Consider the following 24871-nt stretch of genomic DNA (forward strand, 5'->3'; position numbering starts at 1 on the left):
TGTTAATTGAAATGGCAATTTTTCCTGCCTGCTGTCTCTCTCCCGCATTCACACACACAACAATACACAAATCTAAATTAATTTGAGCAGAATTAATGGGTTTCTCCTCTTGTTAGCTGTAAACTCTTTTCATCAACATATTCTTGGTGTGAGCGCCCCCTGTCACACTTCAGTCTGCAGAATTGCCCTGACTGCTACTGAGGTGAGGTCTGAATAACAATGTCACCAGTTTAAGCATAATATTTTGGTGATGATCTAGACCTGAGATCCATATCGTTACGTCACATTTAACCCCATCTGTAATTACTCCAATCTGGATTTGTTCTTAAACAGCTTTGTATTTGCACATATTTTATCTGAAAATCAGTCCTGGACAAATGATAAATTTAAGGCTGCAGCCTGGAACTGTAAAGAATCATTTGCGCTTTACCGAGTGATTTCTAGTTACCCGCGGAAATGATTGCTTTGCTGGGCTATAGCTTCAAATAAATCACTGGTTCTTTCAATCTATTATTAAAGCCGGAGTCTTCCTGTGGAGCTGCTCGGTTTATGAGCAGGGTGCTGTTGGAGAAGAGCATGCATACTCAGTCCACAACCCTCACATTTAAGGGTTCAGCCTCATAAAGAGCATTTGCAACAACGGACGTGTTGCGGTCACCAATTACTTCACTTCATTTTCATCCTTTAGGACGCGCAATTATTTCTGTTCCATTTGCTGATGCATGCACCACCTGTCACTAATAAGACCTCTACGTAATAGACTTCAGGCATCTGTTAGTATTGGAGCTATGGGCGCCAGCACTTTTAACTTTCTTCTGTGTTTATTTAAATGTGTGTATTGATCCAGATGTGACCTTTTCTGAACTGAATGTCTTCAGTTCTTTTGGTTTATTATTGTAGGTGTTATGTAACTGCTGCTTCTGTCTGTTTGCTGTCTTTTTTTAATCCTACAGTATGGGATTTCATTTTCTTTATTTATGCAGAATTAGTCAGTATTTCTATAAATATGCCAGTTTTTTGCCAGCCTGGCTAATCGTTTTAAGTCCAGTCCTTTGGTGAGATGTTCTAAATCAAAATGTGTTTATAGCATTATATTTTTATATGTAGGTTACTAATACTAGTACTAAGGCTTCCCTTGATGGTTGTGTCCTACGTCTGCTGCTTATTTGCTTTAGTAATTAGATACATTTTATGTTTTGTTTTTTATTTTGCTGCATTTTACTTTCTTCTCTTATGGTCCAGATTCTTATTCCACGTCCCATGTGTGTATTCATAGACCTCAGAGAGACTGGCAACTAGGGTTGGGCGATGGATGACAGATGGTAGATGGTCGATGGTCGATTTATTTATAAAAAAGAACTTCTTTTTTGTTATAAATAGTATGAATGATGAAAAGTACAGCTGATTATGTCAGCTGAGTGCTGTGTTTTGCGGTGGCAGAGCGCCCTCTGGTGGATAAACTATGCAACGACAACACTCATAACATGATTGAAGTATTCTGTTTCTTTTGTAATCGTCAGTCGTCAGCTGTTATAAACAAGATACATATTTATCTGCAATTAGCTCATATTGGCTGATAATATCAGCACACTGATTTATGAGTCTAGCTTTATTACATGCATCCAGCACCTTCTTCAGATACAGCAGAGATGTCAGCAGTCTCACTATGTCATTGGTAAGAAAGGTAACGCTCAGTCTGTATTAATATGAATGAATCCTACTCAGACATCCCCCACCAGTGCAGCAGCATCATCAGTAGTTGGCCCTGTGGATCAAGTTATTATTGATTTTAATCCCATTTGAAAAGCATCATTCAACAACAGCAAGCTGACTGTGGCAGAGCAGCACTGTGAGCCAGACAGACTGGCATCATGTGTCAGACTGTGGCAGAACTGTTCAGCTCAGTTTCGTAGCTCCTGCTGTGAGAGGCGTCATTATCAGTATGTAATATAATGTCTAGTGGAGCTTAGCAGTAAAGCACTTCAGCACTTTGCGAGACCACTTTCTTTGTTCTAATCAAGTTGCGCTGAGATCAGACTGTGTTTTTCAAAATAAAAGAGCAAGGGACATGTCATTAGTATTGCCTGTGGGTGATTATGTTAGGTAGCAACATACAAATCACGTAACTTACCATTATAGATAGTTTAAACTGAGCAGGATGTCTTAGCGACGAAATATAATTTTATGTCGTGCGTGTAATGTAATGATTAATTCGTTAAAGTTTTATGAATTATGGCTAAACACATTTCAGCTTTACTTAAGTTACCTTAACCCTAATTTGAGGAGACAAAAACCAACAATAAATGTAAGTATGGTGTGGCATGTCCATGGTCTGATATCTCCATGAAACTCCATTGTGTCCAAAAACATCAAAAATTAAAAAAAGGTTGTTTGTCTCAGCTCAGTAAACTGCAGTGTTAAAGTGTCTAAGCTACTCTTACAGATCACAATTGCAGATGATTGCATGCTTTGACTTTTTTAATATCCAAGACCATTATCTTTACCTTAACAAAGTGCCTAAACATAACCATAAAAATGCTAATCAGTTGCTACAAGCAGATATTGCGGGAAAAACAAATGAAATATGTTGTCAGGGATCAGATTTACAGAAGCCTTCTTTAAAAGCTCTTCCTCAACGTGCGGAAGATAATACGGGTGGTGTTCCACTTCTCCCAAAACATCTTTGCATATAAACGTAATATCAAGGAGATGTTGTTACGATAGTACATAGTATACATCAAAGAAGAATACTGTGGGGAAAACGGAGTATGCCAGAGCAGCATGTGATGTAGAACAAATAATAGGGAGCACTGTATGGATTACAGCAGCAAGAGCATGTACAAGATCAGGGCAGCAGTGGAGCTTAATGAGACAAAGACAAAATGAGTTCAGAATATTTACAGAGATAAATATGAAGTGGTCTTTCCTGCTTTGGCTCCTTCAGTCCTCTTGCTTCTTTCTATACCTCTGTCATTCTTTTTTTCTCTGGTTTCAGTCTCTGCAGTAGTGTACAGCTCACTGTGCACATTTGTAAAGATGTAGCACAACATCCCCACCAACAGGATGGAAAATGCAACTTCTGGGACATAAATTGTCACCCTTTTCTGCTTTCTACCTTCCCTTCTTACCCTTATTTCTCTCATCAGCCCCCTCCTCCCTTCCTGATAATTTTCCTCCTTCTGTCCTCAGCAAACTTCTTTCCACCTCCTCTTTTCTCCATTTCAGACTTTTTATTTGCTCCTTTTTTTGCCCTTTTCTTCATGTCCTTCACTTTCCCATTCTCTCTGCTTCCTCGATGAGATCCTTATTGTCTTTTATTTTCCTTTACAAGTAATCAGTGCAACGAAACGTGACATGGCGCTGAGCGACAGAAAAATGTAAACAGACAGCGTGCGGAGATGATTGATGGTGTAGCATTGATATGTCCGAGAACGCCGTCAGAATCCGGAGGTCCAGTTTGTTTAACACTGACACCACATCGGCACTCCTCATTGCACCAAACCCACCTTCTATTAAATAAACAGTTGGGATTGGCTCAACTCATGCCAGGTCGGCTGGAACGGCTGGAACTCTATCTGATTGGGTGTCTGCAAGAGCAAATAAATCGTGAGCCAGCAGATTCTTCTGGTTCCCAAACTAGCAGCAGGGCTTTAGCGTCAAGATTTCCCCCTCAGGATGAATCCTACTGACTTTAATGATCCCCTGCTCTTTCACCTGCACAAGGTCTATTTTCACTGTAAAATATTATATTAATATTAATATATACACCAAATGGGTTGCCAGAACTAACACATTTATGCTTCCAACACTGTCCTAATGACCTCAGTCGTTAGCGGTGGTGATGGCACAGTGGATAAGACACATGCCTTTGGTGTGAGAGACCTGGGTTCAAGTCCACTGTGACACACCATTGTGTCCCTGAGCAAGACACTTAACCCCTCGTTGCTCCAGAGAAGTGCGACCTCTGACATGTATAGCAATTGTAAGTCGCTTTGGATAAAAACGTCAGCTAATGAAAAATAATTAATTGTGATTATATGAAGTTTCATCTCTCGCCATCTTGACTTTGAAATGTTATGCTTTAGAGTAAAATGTTTAGATGGACAATCAAGCCTCCATGAGGGTTAATTGTTTGTGATCATGTGACCTTTCATCTAGCGCCATCATCAGGTACATTTTTTAATTTTTCCAGTACTTTTGCTAATTAGGTACACATCAGCATTTTAGCATTGTCTTCAGGGGCATGTTAGCATGCTGAAGTTAGTATTTAACTCACTGTGCTTAAGTAGAGCCCATAGATTATATAAAAATATATACATTATATATAGACACTCGCATGGCTGCGTGCTTAGTTGCTTACTTAGTTATGTGACTTAAAGTAATGATAATATTTGAGAGGCACAAACTGTGAAGGACTTGTCCTGTGGCCATGTTCATAGAAAATAAATCGGTAAAGATGGTGCTGTCAGACGAGGCGAGTGCAAAGTAAGAATGAAAAGGCTGATGCTCTCAGTAGACCCTCTGTGTGTTTGGAATTCAGTGTTATTCTAATAGGCAAGGTCTCAAGTCAACTCAATCAGCATGGAAATTAACATATTCATCTTTCAATCATGCATTTCATTTTCATTTCATACTGAACATGAAACGAGGACGAGTCACTCAACAACGCATCCCACATGGATGTCATTTCATCTTGTGTGGTTATGTATGTGCATACATGAATGCATTATTAACATGCTGTTAAAATTAAGAAAACCTTACTTGGGGAGGCGTTTGAGAGATGAACACAATAAAATAGAGATGGAAGGTATTTGGAGAGATGCAGGAATAAATGATTTTTACAGGGCTAGAAATGGAAGGACAGATACAGAGGGATGGATAGAGGCAGGGCTTCAGACAGAGAAAAATGGGTGGAAGGGGGAAAGGAGGGATGTCTTCTACAGCTGAAAAGAGTTTGAGAGAAGACAGGATAATAGGGAGGAGAGGGATGATGGGAGGACTCTGGTGGAAAGATAAGTGGAGGGATGGAGAAAAGGAGCTATGCAATTGAAATGAGAAGAGCCTTTAGTCGAAAAGGTTGCGATGAAAGGACGGAGGAGAGGGCGACAAAGATGGAGAAGTGCATGTAGTCTGCAAAAGAGCTGCTTTGCATTTTTCTCACGCTGAGCTGGCCTGACTAAACAAATTAAATCTGTTCTCAGAGCAGCAGTGTTCCTTAGAGACCCAGCATCACATTGCACCTAGATTGTACCGCAATATGGTCTAAAGAGAATCTTCTAAAAGTAAACACTTTAAAAAATCAGTATTCACTATGATTGCTGCATTGACTGATAATTTGGTGATATGACTGTAAACCAATGACTCTGTAGTGGAGATGATTGGTCTCACATCCTGTGAATGGATTAACTATGTCTGCAATGATCAATCAGGATCCTCGGGTCTGCCATAGAGCTTTCTGGATTCACCACGGACGGGGGAACAGTTAGACATCAAAATGTAATTTGTCGCTTTTTTTTGTTTGAATTTGTTTAAATTTAATGTAATCGCCTAACTTTTCATATAGAGCAGATCACAACACAATATCCACACAGGGGGTGGGAGGGGGACAGTTCCCAAAAACTACTGCATCTCTGAACTCTCACACATGTGACTATTCTCTGGGATCTCCTTTTGTTAACTAATGCAATAAGTAATGTAATATCGTTTCACTGCCATTCACGATTCCCTGAAACTGCCTGGAGCCCCCCTGAGGAGGCCCGCCTCACACTTTGAAAAGCCCTGCTATAGACTAACTAAGTATAAACAAATCGCTCCACATTTTCTCCACATCAATTTCTTGCAGGCTAAGATCAACCCTAAATACCGAACAGAGGGCAGTAATATGGATCACATGATACTGCTGCTCCTTCAAACGTCACTACACTTCTGTTTTTCATCTGTTTTTTCCGGCTTTATTGCCGAAACACGTGTTACCTCTGATCTAAACCGCGATCCACCCGGCCCAAACAACCGGACCAGGCGCCAGAGCGGGTGCGGTGATCGGTCAGAGGAGAGCAAAGAGAGCCCGAGATAAGAGCCATGTTGGCCCAGCTTGGACTTAATTCTGCTCCTAAAGGTCCGGTCTGGACAAAATGGGATCTGTTTATTGTGAGGCTGAAAGCATATTATCATCTGGTTGCTGCTGTTTACATTCACCCAGAATGCAAAATGAATACTGCGGAATGTTCTTGGTGTACACGTGTCTGTATATATTTATATAAATAACTATATTGTTATAGTTATATTATATAGTATATTTTGTTTTATTTATGTTACCATATTTTAATATACACTTAATTATATGTTGTTGCATGTAGCATGAAGGGACTACAAATTTTGTTCTGTTAAGCAGCCTTGTGCTGGATAATGAGAAATAAACAACCTTGTACATTGTACCTTGCATTAGCTGGTGAAGTAATATGGCAACTATAGTATGTTGCACAGAATAACGTTAGCAACTAGTCGGCAACATTATCTAACTTACTAAAGCACAAGATCACAGAATGTTTCATGTGCTGTGCAGAAACTAACTCCATGAAGTTAGCTGCGCTTTTGTTGCTGTGTGTACGGTTCAGATTCATCAGGCAAGAGGTTCATGAGCGCGTAACAGCCAATGGATTTCAGACTCTACAACTCCAGAGCCAAATTACTTACTGTTACTTATCTAAACGAATTGTTTTCTTAGAGTAACAGTCTTGACTCACTACAGTGACACTTTGTAGTGAGTCAAGAGTTACTCAAAGACATGTGTAGCCGCTAAATCTACGCCTAAAAACACTGAGGATTGCGTAGACAGGCATCTAATTGACGTGCTCGCCCAGCCGCAGAAAAGGCAAGAGCAAACAACGTTATTTCGTTAAGCTTCGTTAAGCGAAAGAAGTTGTATCATCAGCTTTAGGTCTAGTGAAATAACGTGGTTTGCTCTTGCCTTTTTTTTGTTCAGTGTTATTGTTTACTGGTGATGGTCTTCAGGTACATCCATAATACACTCCTTAAACATCCACTGAATCAAAGATCTTCTCTTTAAACAACACACAACGCGCCCAGCGTAGCGTACCTAGCAAAGCGGTCAAAAAACTGTAGCTGCTCCAGTCCAACACCTGTCACCTGTGTGCAGCTTTCTGCTTACATTGTGTTGGATGCAAAGCTGAAAGGTGCCACCTACTGGACACACTAGTGTTCTGCACGCAACACAAAAAACATACATAGCTTTTACATGTGTGACGTGTTCTTCAGCTCTGTGGTGACAGTTATGGATGTCTACCTCACAGTGATCACCAGTAAAACTTTTTATTCACTTTGTGGCTGAATGAACTTTTGTGAAGTTTGAAGTATTCTCATTGAAGTGACAAATTTGTGAATTCCAGGTGTCACTCATTATTGCCTGCAAGTCTCCTGTGCTCACGCTCCCATCTTGTGCAGACTCTTCAATTACCCATTGACATTTGAGCGTAGTCTCGGTTGGGTTTTGAATTCTCCTGATCATTTCCACTGAATTTATCTCATTGCATTACATCTCTCCCATTACTTCCCCACATTTAGCTCGTATCCTGCGCTCCTACCCTGTTATGAGGACATGTGCAGACTTCCCGTTCTGTATTCTGTGCTGCAGTTGGGGCACAGTTTGAATATTTTAGCACCGTAAATAAAAGAGCGTGTCTCTTTCCGCTGTTATTTGCAATCGACCTTCCTCCAGTCACTCGGCATCTAACTCAGAGGAACTTTTTAGAGTGTGTACATGCGGGCGTACGCATGCATGCATGAATGAGTGTGTGTGTTGGCATGCCTCCCTTTTGCATATGTCTCTCCGACTTGTGTGTGTTTTATTTTTCACTTCGCATGAATTTATTCAGGGCTTCACTGAGCTGAACGTAGAAACCGAATGGAGAGAAATCAATATCAATGTAAATGTATTCCTTTATTGCCTTGGCTGGAAACGTTGGTTTAGTCTCATTTTTATGCACAGAAACATCTATGAAATTTATGAAGTGAGGCAGATAACCACACAGAGGATAATTTATGTTCTTTTAATGTCCTCCTCAGATTGTAATCATGAGAGTGCAGTGAGCTTAAATGATGATATGAGTACTGTTAACTCTCACTTCTCCAGGACAACTTACTCAGCAGAAAAAAAAAACAGAGGCTGCACTGACAAACTCCTGATTTTAATTTACCTCCACCCTCTTTCACACTCTCTCCTGCTGTCACCCCCTGCTCTTCCTCCCGTCCTGCTTGCAGTCTTTTCCATCCTCCCCTCTCTCGCGAAGCATTTTTTATAATACTTTTTTCCTGGAAATTCTGGGTTTGTTTGCAAAAGCATAGAAGATGTGCTGATAAAACACACGGTTATCTCACATGCCGTGTCACAGGGAGAAATAATCTTCATTTAGAGACCCATACGGCAGTGGTCGTGCGGGGATAGATGATGATCTTTGCTGAACAACAAAATCTTTAAATCAAATCGAGGGTCGATGATTTGGGAAAAGCATTACATATTTACATTTTCGAGTTTTGTGTGTGCAACAGCTATATGCGTGAACTGACTTCTGCTGTCGTTTCTCTCTTTGTGTTGCAGCAGCAGAGTAGCCATGGTTGTCGTCTCCTGGCAGGCCTGCCCTCTCCTCCCCTTCCTCCTCTTCGTCCTCCTGTCCTCCCTCCCCTCCTGCTCCTCCTCCATGCTGTGTCCGAAGCGGTGCACCTGCCAGAATCTGCTGCCGTCCTACACTGTGCTGTGTGCCAAGACGGGCCTCCTCTTTGTCCCGCCCAACATTGACCGCCAGACGGCTGAGCTCAGGCTAATGGACAACTTCATCACAACGCTGAGGCACCGCGACTTTGCCAACATGTCCAGCCTGGTCAGAGCTCAGTTTTCTAAACACCTTTACATTCATGTTTACATTAATTTGTACAGTCTAATTCCATTTAGAGCAGAATACTATAAATGTTAAGTAAAAGCCAAGTGATGTTACTGATGTTCTTTATTGCGATAATGAGGAGTTAACTGTGCTGCTAACAGAACTCAGGCTTTTATTTATAGAACTCATCATCACCAGATACTGTATATTACAGTGATAGTTCAGTTTTGTTGTGGAATGAGCCCTGCTGTACCTGCAGTTGCAGGATCTGTAATTTTTCTCAAGCCTCAGTCCATCACATTCAGTGCCAGCACCGGACGTAGTGTGTACTTTATGTATTGAGGTTTAAAGTACGGGTGTGGATTGGCGTGTACCACTTTTATATGCTAAAGTTTTTTAACATCTGTCCAGAACCTTTAATCATAGTTTATTTGCAATAACCACAGTGTTTCCTGAACCTTTACCATACCTACTGCAGTTATACCCATCATCAGGATGTGGCTGTCCTGTTGCAAAACTGCACCCATTCTGTGGCAAAGAAGTCAGCTAAACGTTCTAAATATATCTATTTCTGTTGTTTTCTGCCAGTTAATGTGCTGTTATCTCCACCAGTAGCTTAATTAAATTAAGGAGGAAGGCGTTCTGGGAAATGGTGGACATCAGTATTTTAAATAAGAGCGGAGTGAAGTGGCTACACCAAAAGGGTAAATTGCATCACTTGAGTTCAGAAAAACGTCTGGAATGAACTGAGCATCAGATCAGACGGTCTGAAAGCATCTGAGGAAGATTTTTAAGCACACAGCGATCTGATTGACAACTCAACCCCATCAGAAACATGCACAAGTGAAATTGAAGCCAATACAGTGAGGAGAGTTTTCATGGTTCTACCACCCTGAAGACATTACGAACATCTGCGCCTTCCATTGTAACATATTAACTGAGGTGACTCTATGATATCTTACAGATTTCACCAATTAATTCCACTGTAATCATGTAACGGAGGTCTAGAGGCTTCGCCGCATGCAGCAAAAAAGGAAAAAATACCGATGTCGTGATATTTAATTGCCAAATAGAGACACTCATCACAGCTGGAGACTCCCTTAGTGTGTGAAAAATAAGTTTCCTCTCAAGTACGATCAGAGCAGCACAGATGATGTTTGCTCACACGCAGGGCAACGTGGGAAATTAGGTTTTAATCATTTGGCTGAGCGTGACAGAGCGCCACAGATGTCTCCGGTGATCACGGCGCTTCTCCAGAACAGGTTTGTTGATTAATGCCTCTTCACACTTATGGCATTCTATGTACAGCGGAAGTATTTAGCAGACTAAAAACTCCTGACCTCATTAGTGTGTTTTCTGTACTAATATCTATTACGGTAATGAAGCGCACCCATTTTATCTGTACTTCCATGCCTCAGCTGATCCACTGTACTCTAGTATTAATTACTAATATAATTATTAATGAGGGGCGACAGGGTGGCTTGGTATTTAAAGGCCTTCCTGTAACCCGACTGAATCCCCACAGCTCCAACCTGCTGAACCGCTCTTAAGTGAAATGTTAAATCCTGACCTTTGACCTCCCTGAACAGGAGGATGGAAAGAGTGTCCCTCTAAAACATGGCGTAGTGTTTGACAAAAGTGAAACCTTACTAAATTATTGCTGGTATAAGTTTGAATAATCTTATAGAGCTTTTAAAAGAATAGACAGCGGGTAACTTCGGCAACTTTTTCAGCATTGACAAGACACCTTGGCGTCAGTTTGCAAAGCAGTGGGAACCCCCTTAACGTCCTAGTTTGGGCTGGAAACCGGACTTTTGAAGTAAAGTAGTTATTTTGACCTAAACCAGGATCTTTTGCTAAACCTAACCAAGTAGTTTTGTTGCCTAAACCTAACCAAATTGTGATGTTTCACAACAATAACCACCAATAATAGTTTTATTTTTAAAAGGTAACCAGACATTGCATATTCATTGTTGCTAACTTGATCGCGGAGCCCTACACGTCCAAATCTTGATCATTCAGAATCAGAATCAGACAGCTTTATGGTCATTGAACGTGGTTCAACGAGATTTGAGTGCATCTCCCCTCAATGTGCAGTCATAATAAGATAAAAGACATGAGATAAATAATAAATAATAAATAATCGACAACAAATTCACAAACGGTTAAAACTGGAATCAGCAAGAGTTAAAGGATATTGCACAGTCCTCGAATCAAAACAAATATTGCCGTTAATGTAATATATTAATAAAGAACTCTAAAAATGTTGCACAAGTTCCAGTGGCCATCGTAGCACTCAGCCATGAAACCGAGCAGTACTGTTTCATTTGTTTTTGACAGTTCAGTTCTTTTATGGCTTTTGGAAAGAAACTGTTGAGGAATCTGGAGGTCCGGGTCTTAATGGACCTGTAGCGTCTCCCAGAGGGCAGCAGAGTAAGCAGGTGGCTGCCTGAGTGGGATAAGTCCTGGAGGATGTTTGTGGCCCGGGAGAGAAATCGGGATACACATATATATATATATATATATATATATAAATATAATGTCGGTGAGAGAGGGCAGTTGTGTGTTGGTGTCCATATGTGACGAGTTGTGAGTGAGTATGTGTTGTTGTCTCAGAGTCAGAGAACCAGAACGATCCAGGTTTATCCAGTATTCAAACTGAAATGTAATGTTTTCCTCTCATTAATCTCTCCACGTCCAGATCCACCTGACCCTGAGCAGAAACACCATCAGTCAGATCCGGCCGTACGCCTTCGCTGACCTCCAGGATCTCCACGCTCTCCACCTGGATGCCAACCGCCTCACTACCCTGGATGACTCCCACTTCCAGGGCCTGGTGAACCTGAGGCACCTCATCCTGGCCAACAACCAGCTGCACAGCATATCAGAGGGAGCCTTTCAGGTACGAATACTAACCCTGGTTTCATGAACCTTATCACTCTTACTGTCACATCTAGTGTCAAGAAATATCCAATAAACCGAAACAAACATTTGGAGACCAACTGCTGAGCTTTCTTCATGCAAATAAAGATACTAGTACTAATACTACACAGCTGTCGAGGCTTCTACTACTCCTGCTATTACAGCTACAGTAGCGCTACTACCTCTATGTCCCCTTACTAACACTACGACCGCATCAGGAATGATTTAGTTAGAAGTCAGAAGGTCAGACGAGTTTTCAGCAAAATATACTTAAGTATCAAAAGTAGAATACTCACTGGGCAGGTTTGCTCATATTTTATTTACATTATCGTGTACTATATATTACTGTATGACTATTACTGATTCATATACCGCTGGGTAGGTATACACAATGTATTGTATGAAAGATATGAATCTGGAAAGTATCAACCGAGTTAACATGTTTCTGTAGAGTAGTAAAAATGTTTATGTATATGTATAAAATCTGGAAAAATAAAATAAAATAGTTTTTCCTAAATTTGAAACCATATTTAAAGATAATTCAATTGTAACGTGGCTTTGATCATCTTAACCTGAGATCCTCAATTTATGTGAAACAGTTTTTTATCCGCTGACTTGTTTGACACGTGAATGCAGCCACCATAGCTGCGTAAACCTAGAATATGTCATTCTGTCTCTGCATTTTAGAAGGGTGAAAACTGTAGCAAGTAACCGAAGCTGTAGCAAATTTATCATAGTTTTACTTTGTTCATTAGATTTAATATTAAAATTTAATATGTAGAAACTAGTTAGCTAAATAAATCTAGATAGACAAAATTACCCAATTACCCTCAGGCCTTCGTCAGTTGTAAATTATTAGTTCAATTTAAAACCAATCTTTGAGGTGCTGCAAATGGAGTTTTGGTTGGCCAATATATATATATGTGTGTCATCCTCAAGCTCGGGTCCTCTACCAGAGGCCTGGGAGTCTGAGGGTTCTGCTCAGTATCTTAGCTGTTACTAGGACTGCACTCTTCTGGACAGAGACCTCTGATGTTTTACCTGGAATCTGCTGGAGCCACTCTCCCAGTTTGGGGGTCACGGCCCCCGGTGCTCCGATCACCACTGGCACCACTGTTGCTCTTACTCTCCACATCTTTTCTAGCTCCTCTTTCAGCCCTTTAAGCTTCTCGTGTTCCTTCTTCTTGATGTTGCCGTCTCTTGGGATCGCCACATCTATCACCGCAGCCTTCTTCTGCAGTTTGTCGATCAACACGATGTCTGGTTGGTCGGCCATCACCGGTGTGTCAGTCTGGATCTTGAAGTCCCGCAGGATCTTAGCTCGGTCATTCTCAACTACCTTAGGCGGTGTCTTCCATTTTGACCTTCCAGCCCATACTCATGGCAGATGTTCCTGTACACTATGACAGCTACCTGGTTATGGCGTTTCATGTACGCACTTCCTGCCTGCATCTTACACCCTGCTGTTATGTGCTGGACTGTCTCATCCTTGCACAGTCTGCACCTGGGGTCCTGCCTGGTGTGGTAGACCCCAGCCTCTACTGATCTTGTACTGAGCACCTGTTCTTGTGCCGCCCTCGGCCTCCCTCGCTACGCTCGGTGTACAGTCTCAGGGTGCAGGATTTGGGGTGAATCCCTCCATGCATTGTGAGGAGCTTTCTCGTCTCGATGTCAGTAGCCTCTGTCTCCTCCTTTGGACAGTTTATTATACAGGTGCTGGTGATATAATTACAATATCATCAAAAAGTTGATTTATTTCAGTAATTCCATTCAAAAAGTGAAATTTGGATATTATATTCATTCATTACACACAGACTGATATATTTTAAATGTTTATTTCATTTAATTGTGATGATTAAAACTGACAACTAATGAAAATCCCAAATCCCGAATTATATCAAGACTGAAGTCAGACGCTAGAAACTGTTGATAAATGTGTTTGTTCTGTAAAAGCCCCTTAAGGCAAACTGTGATTTTTGATATTGGGCTACATAAATAAAATTGACTTGATGGTCAATTGATGGACCGATGGTGGCGGCAGAGGAAAGGTCACGTTGTAAATCATAAGGGATTATCCTCTTCTTATTGTCAGCTTGCCAGGCTCAGACTTTTTGTTTGTTTTGTTGAGCTGTAACTTCAGTCTAAAAAGTGTCAGTACGCTCAAAACAAACTAGTTCTGAAGGCAAAACTGCTTTCTTTGGAAATGCTGTCTTGCAGGACTCTCGTTAAAAGATGTAATGCATCTTACTGGTTAAAAAAAGTAAGGTAAAAATAAAATGCCGACATTTAACATCGAAAACATCCTTGTTGACATCATGTTTCCAACAATGCGCTACCTCATCGTAATTCAGCAAACTGTGGTGTTAATTCTCATTTAATTATTTACTTTCTCCTTGATTTCTATATGTTACATATAAACATACACATAGTATACATATGTGTGTGTGTACATATATATATATATATATATATATATATATATACTGTATGTGTGTGTAGTCTGAGCTCCACTGGCACATTTGGATCGTACAAACCTCATGATTCATCACCCAAGCATTCAGAAATAGACAGCCATTTGCCTCTCAGACTCTCAGTTTAAAAAAGTTATTGCAAAGTCATTTAAAGCTCTTCAGACTATTTGTGGTGCTGAGGGTCAAGCGCTGTGTAAAAACAACGCCGCATTTCTGGCTCCGACTGTGAAATCCAACGCAATCAGCGTGCCCTGCCTGCCTCCGCTGCTCAGCTGGACTCCTTTTTAATAACCCGGCCTTAAAATAAACTGTTCTTCCCTTTTCATTAAATGACGCTGTCCTTTTTCTGCTCATTATAAGTCCAGCACGGAAGTACCAAAGTGTCGCCTCAGGACAGGCTCTCAGACCTCTGCAGGACTTGCATGAAGAGAGCAGAGAGACGTGAACTCTGAACTCGCTAATGGACCAGACCTTCTGAACTTCAACCTGAACACCACTCTCTTTTCTCTCACTGTCATGATCTCTCTCTCTCTCTCTCTCCCCCCTTGTCTTTATCCCTCCAGCTCTCCCCCCTCCCTCTCATTGTTCAGCTAAAATGTGCACAGATTTTATTGCCCAAGAATAAGTACTATGTATGTGACTAGATTATGATTATAGATTAAACAAAACCCTCTCAGTGAGGTCAATTCAGTTAAGTCCAAATAAACTGTAAAAATAGTTCGCACACAGGAGTTCTCATTCTGACACGTTTTTTGACGGGACTAATTGCCCACATTATGACAAATAGGTGATAACGCAAACAAAAATAAGAAGATGGCTTTCCGTGATTCTTTGCCACAAATAGCCAGTTTACTAATCAAGCTGTTAGATGTCAGATATCATAAAATGGAAGACTAGTCAAAATGTTGGTGTTGAATGTTTGAAAAAAAACTTTGTCATTAAAGGTAATTCAGGATTTTGCAGAATTGTCCAGTATTAACTTACCTTACCTGTCGGGAACTTTCTTTACTCAAGAGGCTCGTCTTCACCTAAATTCACAGTGGCTAGGTTCCCTTTGACTGTGAATGCAACTGCTCCATCTGCTTCAAGTAGTCTGAGTTGCCTAAACATGACCAGACCTTAGCCATAGTATCTGCTTGGCAAACCAGCCGTCCTCTCTGAAGCTGAGCTTAACATGAGTCATTTTCAGCAGTTTGGACCGAAAGCAGCACACTCGTTTTCTGCTCACAGAGCTCTTGATCTCCTCCTCGCAGCTCAGTTTCTTCTGCCATTAAGAAATGACATTCCCTTTGTTCAGAAAGCAATAACGCACAGATGATTGTAATGAGAATTGAGGCATTGTGACATTCAAACGCCGTCCTGATTGTGTGAATTGTGAGAGCAATTACAGCAACGACAACAACACTTTGCTGATCAACAGGCTGTTATCTCTATTCATCCCCCCCTTCCTCTTATCCCCCCCCTTTCGGTCTTTCTCCCTCTTTTTAGTTCTCCTCATTGTAATGTGTACTGACTCGTGGCATTTCAGCAGTGTGCTGATTATGAGAATTGTATGGAGGCAATTAGAGAAAACAGCATGTTATGTGTACAGCATTGACCAGGGTAATTGATCTCCAATTCTTTCTTTCTCTCTCTCTCTCTTCTGGTCCACCCCACAGTCCACTATATTTCTTTTTCTTTATTCCTCTCTCTTTTTTTCCTTTACTACCTTCATCTCTATCCATCCAACCTTGAATTTCTTTTTTCATCTGGTGTTTCTTTCTAAACTCGGTGCAGGAACTTTGTCTTACTTTGTCCCTTTCTGCCTACTTTTCTTACTCCACCTCTCCTCTCTATTTTCCTGTGTTTCTTTCTACATTTTTCCTGACTTCTCTCCTCTCTTTTAGATAAAAGAAATTATTTGAAGCCAGACGTTTTTTGGGGGGGGGCTGGCTTCAAAATTGGCAATTATGCTCTCTGCAATTAAAGTTGATGACAATGTTGCAAAAACAGTAAAAATATGAATCTGTGATTAAGCTCAGAGTCTCTGCCTCTGTTTCCTCCCGTAGGACTTCCTGGAGACTCTGGAGGACTTGGATTTGAGCTACAACAACCTGGTAGACATACCCTGGGAGACCATCGCCCTGCTCGTCAGCGTCAACACCCTCAGCCTCGACCATAACCTCATAGAGAGCGTCCCAGAGGGAATCTTCTCCAACCTGCACAAACTGGCCAGGTCAGGATCTCATGATAACACTGTCACCAAGCCTTAACTTCGGCTTTTCACTGGAAATACAACAAGTCTTTGTATTTAGCACCTTCATGCTTCCTTTCGCCTCTCCGTAACTTGTATCTTTGTATCCAGTAAAAACCTGAAACCTGTAACCATGATCTTGTTGTACCAAGAAAGACGATCTCAGCATTACGTTGAGTGCAGGAAACATTCATCTAAAAGCAAGCTTGGTCACACGTTCGTCAGTCGTGTAAATCGCCCAAATTTAAGTAATGACCTTCACACCTCTGGTACGTCTTTATACTAATGAAATGTGCTTGAAAAAGACAGAAGAAACAAATGCTCAGGTACACTGTTGTGAAATAAATGGGTGGAATTATTACTGGAATAAAATTAACTCTTCCAGAGACAAAAATACTTGAATGGAAGCAGAATAAAAGACTCATCAAAGAGCTCCAGTGCTTCTGTCCTCTGGGAATACATCTCTTTAAAGGGATTTTTTTTGTTTTGACTGAAACGTCAGAATTAAAATAAAGCATTTCGAATTATGTTTTGTCCAACTGTAACCGTCCTCCTGATGAGCTCCTTGTTCTGCTTTAAAGTGATTTTCAAACCAGTTAGACATCAAACTAAAGCTCTGGGCATGATGCAGCTGAAATCACAGAGCAAATCCCCGCACGTCGGACCCCCATTCAGCAGCAGTTTGCTCCACACGCTCACAGCTGGGAGATGCTCAGTACGCCCAGGTCTGTACTGCAGCTCCACTGGAGCCGCCGGGGTTTCTGCATCTTGCTCGCGGCCATGCCGATAGTAGGTGACGGTAAATGTTACAACCCTTATTGACTTCCAGACAGAAAAGGGGTTTGAACAGTGACCTCAGACCGCTCCTCTGCCCAGCATATCTTTGCTGTGCTGCTCTGTTCAAAGAGCTGCTTGCAAATGGTGTGTTTGCCCATATTAAAACACAAATTCAGGCAAATCTGAAGTTATTATTGCTGACACAAACTTCTCAAACACACAGACTGTAATGAGCCATGGCTCTAAATCATGCAGAAAATCAGATTGTTGATGACCAAATCAGGCCATGTCATTTTTAGACATGTAATTCACTATACATTTGTTTAAGTAAACATGAATCCAATCAAACTTGCATCAGAACAGGACAGCAGAACCAGACTCATCATCAAATCAAGTACAGGAGAATACAGAAGTCCTGTTGTAGCTTTATCCCGAAATGTGTAATGACTAAGTTTATTCTCAGGCCTGTTCATAGAGCTTTCAACTCCCATTGCCTAAGATCCTCTTGCACTCTTTGCATAAATCATATCTAACACAGTGTGACCCTGCCTTTGCTGTAACATCCAAACTTTGCCACATCATCACTGAGGAAATCCAGCTCACAATTTATAACATTTGGAGCCTATTAACAGTAATTATTAATTTCAATGTACGTCCAAATGACCAACAGCCAGTCAGGCAGTCAGATGTGTGAGAAGGAAAACAAACCAGGTTCAGATAAACAGTCATGCGTTTATTGAAAAGGCTGTAATGGGTTGGATGTTTTGCCCTGGAGACACGAAAAGGTACGGGCCAGCTGGTGTAACTTGTCCGTGTGCTCAGGTGAGCGTTCACTCACGCACACACACACACACATTAATACACCACTAGGCTGCAGCCCATGAAATAACATAATTGAAATTGGTAAAGTGCAGCACGCTCACTGCTCTCAACAGCTATTAACTTCTTGTTAAGTCATCGTTGTTGTCGAGTATTTCTGGAGGGACTTTGGGGGGAAATAGACTTTCCTGCGTTTGTTGCTGACAGCAGCGAATGCTTAAATCTCCTACATTCATTACCAGTCATCAGGTCCAATGTTTTGGTGAGCAAATTACTGGTCAATTCCCAGAGACGGTGCAGTGGCTGAATTACAAAAAATACACCCTGTAATGTTTGTCCACTGTTGGCTCTCATTAGTCTGATGTTATTTTGTGATGAAGTGCGATTTACCCTTTGTGTGAGTCCAATTTCCGTCAACCTGCCCTAGCTAGTTCAACTTTAATTATATATTTTCTACACATCTGTCAGAGTGCCTTTGATTCAGCTGCAGATTTTGCATTTGCATTATTTTTCTATTAGCAACAACTTTGCTTGTGGCGTAGTTTTTCCTGATATATGTGGTTCTTTTTTTTTCCTTTTGAAGAGTCTTTATTACAAGATTGACTTGTGACAAGCCTAATTATAGTTATCCTGACCACTAGAAGGGCACCCACCCAGTCACAGCCCGTTTACCCTGCTGCATTCTGGGAAGAGATATAGAAGTTTCAGCTGCCGCACCACCAGCCTTCAGAGCACTGCTCCATTGAAAAGTTTTGTAAAATTTTTATAATTGCTTCTGTGTTAATGTAGATTGTCTGCTTGAGTTACAAAACTCCACTTCATTAAATAACCTGTTATATTGTGACAATAAATGAACCTACCTACTGTTAGAGACACGTTTGTGTCACCTGATGAATTTAAGTCCAATGTTCATTCTCCTTTTAAGTCCGGTTTGGTCTCCACCAACTCCTGAGAAAATTGCTGGTTCTTTAGCTACAAGATGTTCCACTTTCTCTAGCAGCTGGTATCCAACTGTGTCTGTCTGCTGTTTGGTGCTGGGGAGGTAGTGTACACTGGGTTTATCAGAGCTTGTTTACTGAAAACAGCTTCCTGCTGAATCACAAATATGCTGTAAAACCAAAAATAGGTGCTAAAAGAGGGTAAAAGAATACGTAGCTGCAGAGTTGGTTAGAATTATCTTACATAACTGCCTGTAAAGCAAATTAAACAAATGTTTTATTTAATACAAAAGATCATTAGGCAGTAATATTCCGATACAGTTGTGAAGAGTAGCTAGACCTGCCTCGAGAAATAAAAAAAATACATCAACAAACCACAAACTGAGCTCAGAAATTCTGTGCCGTTATCAATATCTCTGTGGTGGAAGGTTATTTTTCACCTTTACCTCCTGGGACCACATGCTACGTCTACGAGCTGAGGATACCGATGCCAAACCGCTCCCCTGCCCTCAATAATAATCATTTTATAATCTCACTTTAGTTAATCTATAAACCCAAGTAGGATGTTCACATGCTTTTTAGTCACTCACGGTATATTAAAACTTCATGCTTGTGAATGGAGCTGGTGAAGAAAAAGCCTCAACTCCTTTTGTGCTGTTAGTATAGATAAAATTGAAATGATCTTATTTATTTATGTGACTGAATTTCACCATCAGCTCCTCAGCCTCAGCCAGAAAGAGAGATTTTTCAGACCTTTTCATCTAAAAAAGTAAAAGTCATGGATACAGATTTTAGATTTATACACCTGTGGTAGACATTTAGGATTCTTTCAGTTCCAATCTAATAAGGAACAATGGGGGAAAGGGGAGAGCAGCCTGGGTGAGGATAACCATTTACAGCTCTCCCTTTCACTTTCCATCTAAATGCTACCCTTTCTCCAGCCTCACCCTTCCCTCCCTATAACTCACTTTTAGATATAGCTGCCCACCTCAGATTCCTACTAATCAATCAAGCTGTTTCAAAGCTTTCAGCACAATGCCGAGAATATAATTGTGGTTATAAATCCATGTTTTGATTCATTGTTTTACCCAAAACAGTCGAAGCTGAGTCTATCAGAATCTGCATCGCAAATTTCCTACATGGCATTACAGAGCATGTAATCTACAGTACATGGCAAAACTGGATTTCTCATTACATTTTTGGTTGTTGCATAAAAATTATTGAAAGTTAAGTTAAAGTTTCTCTTGCACATTGAAAACCAGATTCAAAATGATTCAGTAAGCAGATGTGATCCCCCTGTTTTTCCAAACTGCACATACTGGCAAGCAAAAAGCGTTTTAATTGTTTAAACAATTCAACAATTAATTCCATTCCATATGATTCAACAAACTGATCTCAGCCCTTCCCTGTCCGCTAAATGCCTCGTGAGTCTGATTAGAGACTGATCCATCGCCCTGTGTGTCTCTGTCTCCATCACCAGACTGGACATGACATCCAACAAGCTGAAGAAGATTCCTCCGGACCCGTTGTTCCTGCGCATCCCAGTGTACGCAAAGATGAAGGGTTCTCCTCTCACGGCGCTGGTGTTGAGTTTTGGTGGGAACCCACTACACTGTAACTGTGAGCTGGTCTGGCTTCGCCGACTGACCAGAGAGGATGACCTAGAAACCTGTGCTTCACCTAAAGACCTGGCTGGCAAATACTTCTGGACCATTAGAGAGGTTTGTTGAACTGACTGCAGAGCTACATTATTATCACTTCATGAAAGTCTGATTTTAAAGCCCGTGAGGAAAATGCTCTGAACTAATACAGAAGTCAGAAGTCAGAGTGTGTGTACTGTACAGCAGAGCTATTGTTCCTACCAGTATAGGAAAATAGGGATAAGAGTAATGAGTAAGAGTAATGCACATCTAAGTGTCCAGAAATAAGAAAAACAATGGAACAAGGGCAACGGATCCATTGTTTTCTCTACTTAAAGTCATAGTTCGATGCACTGGGGGAGGCCCTGTAGCATCATTTATGAACACTAACAGCAGGTGTAGGATAGAAATAACAGAAAAGTCTAAGTAAGGAGGTGGTCGGAGTGGATGGGCGGGCCAGAAACTGGACTTACATAATTCTTATATTCAGGGGACAGGTGTTCCACAACAACACTGAATATTTATGGTTGAGTTACGTAGATTCCGTAAGTTGCGTAAGTTACAGACGTTATGTAAGTAATGTTACTTAAGTTACGAAAGTTAAGTTACATGATAGTAACCAACCCATGATGTTTTCCTAAACCTAACCAAGTACATTTGCTTTCTTCACAACGTTAACAACTGGTTTTATTTTTAAAGTCTAACTGGACGTTGCATATTTATTTTTACTAACCTACACGTTCAAAAGAGAAACTAAAGGGTACCCAGGGCTTTAAAAAGCGACGCCAAGGGGTCTTGAACAAGCATCCTTATGTGGGGAGTTGGGAGAGAGAATATGTTGTTATTACAGTGATTTAAGGTCCTACATTTGTTGCGTGTGCTCCTCTTTAGCTGGGGGCCTGCGTTGATATTTTCTTTTGGAGAGGTCATCTTATGTTTCATAATGGCATTTAGTGGCCTCTGGTTGATCTTGTTACTTTTGTGGGAATAATAACACAAATATTGTACTTCATGATAACAGGAGCCCAAAGTCAGCATTAGCTGGCCAATACAAATCTGTCACTTAAAATAAACATTTACACGTGTTGGTCATAGAAGTTGCATTCTGTGTCTTTGGTGTCGAAATCCACTAAACCCTGTAGCAAATTATGTTTTTTCGCTCTCTTAACTTTAGGCCTCATTGAATGCATGATCACTTTCTTTCTCAAGGACACTTGAGCAGATGGTTGGTGTCACAGAGGAGTGAACCTTCTGGTGAGAGTGTGGAGTTATGGAGTTTTATATGCAAAAATGTATCAGAACCATGACATTTAATTATGTATTTCTTGCTTATATAATATTGTTAAGTACAATGAGGGGGTATAAAAGGCTCGGGGTTATGTCACAGCAAATAACCAGGATCTGGTTTAAGCTAATTGTGTAAAATTAAGTCATAAGAGGCAAAAATAAAACAGATGTGGTCCCACGTTTGTTCTTTACCCATATGCACATAGCTCTGTTTATTTTTTGGTCTATTTAACAGCGACAGTGCACATTAATAAACATCACTGCAGTAGAGCTATTTTTCTAATCCACTGGGACATGTTACAAAAGGCAACATAGATTAGTACATGAGAAGGTTTAACAAAATAGGAGCATGCAGAGAAATAAAAAAAAAGTTAACTCCAAAAGTCCCGTGTCACACTGACCTCGAGAGGCAACCACTTGGCCCGATCTATTGCACTGTCAACACTAGCCCTGGTCCATATGAGCAAAATGAGGCATCGTGCTTGGATGTATGGCAATCCAAGCGACATGTGCGCATCAAAGTTAATGGGGGAAGAAGCTGCCAAGTGTTCATTTAAAAGTTTGGTTATTTATTAGTTATGATACTTTAGTAAACCATTTCCATTCTAGGTGTTCACTGACCCCTAATAAGTCAGAGGACTAGTGTCATGGTTGAGTAAAAGTAAAAAGTACAAGTTTCTTTGAGTAATATTTGTTGCACTTTAACAATCTTCAGCAGTATTTATTATATATTTATATTTATTTATTGTTAATGATTCTGTTGTAAGCTCATTGTTGCTGCCATTTACACCAAAATCATCACAGATTTCACCTGTAAGTTGTGTTTTTTTTTCTGTAATAAGCTGTCATATTTGACACCTCCAGAAAATAAAATGTACAAAACATCCATATAGTAGCTAATAAGATACTTTAAGAGGGACATAAATAGAAGTAGGCCAAAAATGCCATTTTGGCCTGGGACTGGAAGGGAAGACGGTACCAGACAATGTGAAGCAATGCCATTATTATGAGCATAACAAATCTACAGTGTCTGCTACCCGAAGAGACAGCCACACTGCTGCACTTCTGCTTTGTTGAGGATGACATTTTAATTTTGTCGATACATTGATGATTCATTATTGCTATATAATAAAAGCCAATTGCCACAACAGGCATTATAGAGCAAATCAGAGAGCTCAGAGCAAAACCACTACGGATGTGTCATTGCTGCATATAGCAGTGAGATGGTGTGGGACTAAAGGTCGAGGAGCTGCTGAGATATCTGTTCACGTGCTAGATAAATACTTCTATTTGATAGAAGACCTATGCTGATACTTGGAGGGATAACAGCTGAATTAAGTGGTGTGGTTCAAGATGTTACCTTAAAGAGGCTTTTGCCTCACCTGGAGCTCTTCAGGAGCCGACCCCTCTGGGCTTTATGAAAGCTACAATGATAAGTGTAGCTTTGTAAGCACCATGAGATAAAAATGGGATTAATTGGAATCATCTTAGAGAGGATGATGTACAGACCTTTGCCTCACCTCGAGCAATAGTCGTGGACCTCCTTAAGAGAGGTGCTGTAGGATCACTATAAGAGGATTATCCTTGTAAAGAGGTCGATCCAGAGACCTGCGTGTCACCAAAGTGTCTGGGAATATTAACTCTCAGAGAGCTAATAGCCTCTTTCCCATAGCAAGGACAAGTGAGCTTCTGCTGCAACCATCAGGGGTCAGACATCAGCCGCCAAAGGAGTCCCTGCTTTGAAATCGATGAAAGCTGCTCGGCTTCTTATTGCATCTGCACTTTTTCTTGTCCGTTGGAAAGCTTAAGTCCAAGAGGTTACATTTTCATGAAATGGGAGGAAAAGATGAAGCCCGTTGGACTCCGAGGGGTATCTGGACAAACATATATCAATTTATTAAGACCAAAGGAGTATTCGTACAATTTCCCAACTTCACATTCTCATACTTTCACACTTCCTAACACTCACACTGAGGAACACCGCAGTTCAATCACAGCCTTCAGAGCTTCAGAGGAGCCATTGAGGGTTAGAATGTAACACAAACTGGTTTTTCACTAGTGCTTCATTTGAAGCTAACAGTCAGCAGGTCAGCAATCTTCTCTGCTGGTAAAAGACCAAAGAATGACCCAGAAAAAGGTTTGCAGGCACACTGAGTGGTAGGAATGATGAGTAAGCCCTCGTAAGCCTTGGCTAGCCCTGCTTGGCCTAGCAGTAATACTCCTCCAGGGTTTTGGCCAGCTTTATACTGGCTTAGGTGCCAGTGGGTGGGTTTTAAATTTTGGGATCGCTTAATCTCAGTGTGCAAACAATTGAACTCCTTCTGAAAGTCTATTGTTTGAAGAAAACACCACTGGAAGCTAGTCAGAGACTGTATGCAGAGAAAGTTTACTGTTTTGCATTAAAATGTGACGTGCAAATCTGGAATTTGTCTTTTTTGAAGTGGCATGTTTTCCCCGAAACTCTTGGACATTTTATCTCACTTGTACCACCATCTGTTGCTTCTTTTTCTTGTGTTTTTTGTGTAAAGCAAAATATGTAAAAACTGTTTCAGCAATGAAATTATCAACATCTCTGCTTTTGTTAGTACTGTACTTTTCTGTACCAGTGACGATGTGTTCTTTTGTATCAGTTAAAGTATGGTGACTTGTATGTTTTGGTCCCTTTACAGGAGGAGTTTGTTTGTGAGCCACCAATGATAACTCGTCACACCTCCAAGATGTTTGTGATGGAGGGTCAGGAGGTCAGCCTGCGCTGTAAGTCCATTGGCGACCCTGAACCTTCGACACATTGGGTCAGTCCTGATGGAAAGCTGATCAGCAACACGTCCAGAACCATCTGCTACGAGAACGGCTCGCTGGACATCCTAAAGGCTTCAGTCAAGGTAGAGAT

General features: G+C 40.9%; 1 protein-coding gene across 4 annotated transcripts in view; it reads left to right on the forward strand.

Annotated features, from left to right (window-relative positions):
- The window catches only part of si:cabz01090165.1 (uncharacterized protein LOC100333421 homolog), a 368300-nt gene that overhangs the window by 296470 nt on the left and 46959 nt on the right, over nucleotides 1-24871 (forward strand). For 3 of the 4 annotated variants that reach the window (XM_046074209.1, XM_046074208.1, XM_046074210.1), the window contains 5 exons: nucleotides 8615-8894; nucleotides 11596-11796; nucleotides 16336-16502; nucleotides 20535-20775; nucleotides 24651-24863. In XM_046074209.1, the coding sequence (XP_045930165.1) occupies nucleotides 8628-8894; nucleotides 11596-11796; nucleotides 16336-16502; nucleotides 20535-20775; nucleotides 24651-24863 (1089 nt within the window). In that variant the 5' untranslated portion in view covers nucleotides 8615-8627. The remainder of the gene's footprint in view (nucleotides 1-8614; nucleotides 8895-11595; nucleotides 11797-16335; nucleotides 16503-20534; nucleotides 20776-24650; nucleotides 24864-24871) is intronic. The other variant, XM_046074207.1, reaches the window with a different exon arrangement.

The sequence above is a fragment of the Micropterus dolomieu genome, linkage group LG17, assembly GCF_021292245.1.
Source record: "Micropterus dolomieu isolate WLL.071019.BEF.003 ecotype Adirondacks linkage group LG17, ASM2129224v1, whole genome shotgun sequence".
In the NCBI taxonomy this organism is placed as follows: Eukaryota; Metazoa; Chordata; class Actinopteri; order Centrarchiformes; family Centrarchidae; genus Micropterus; species Micropterus dolomieu.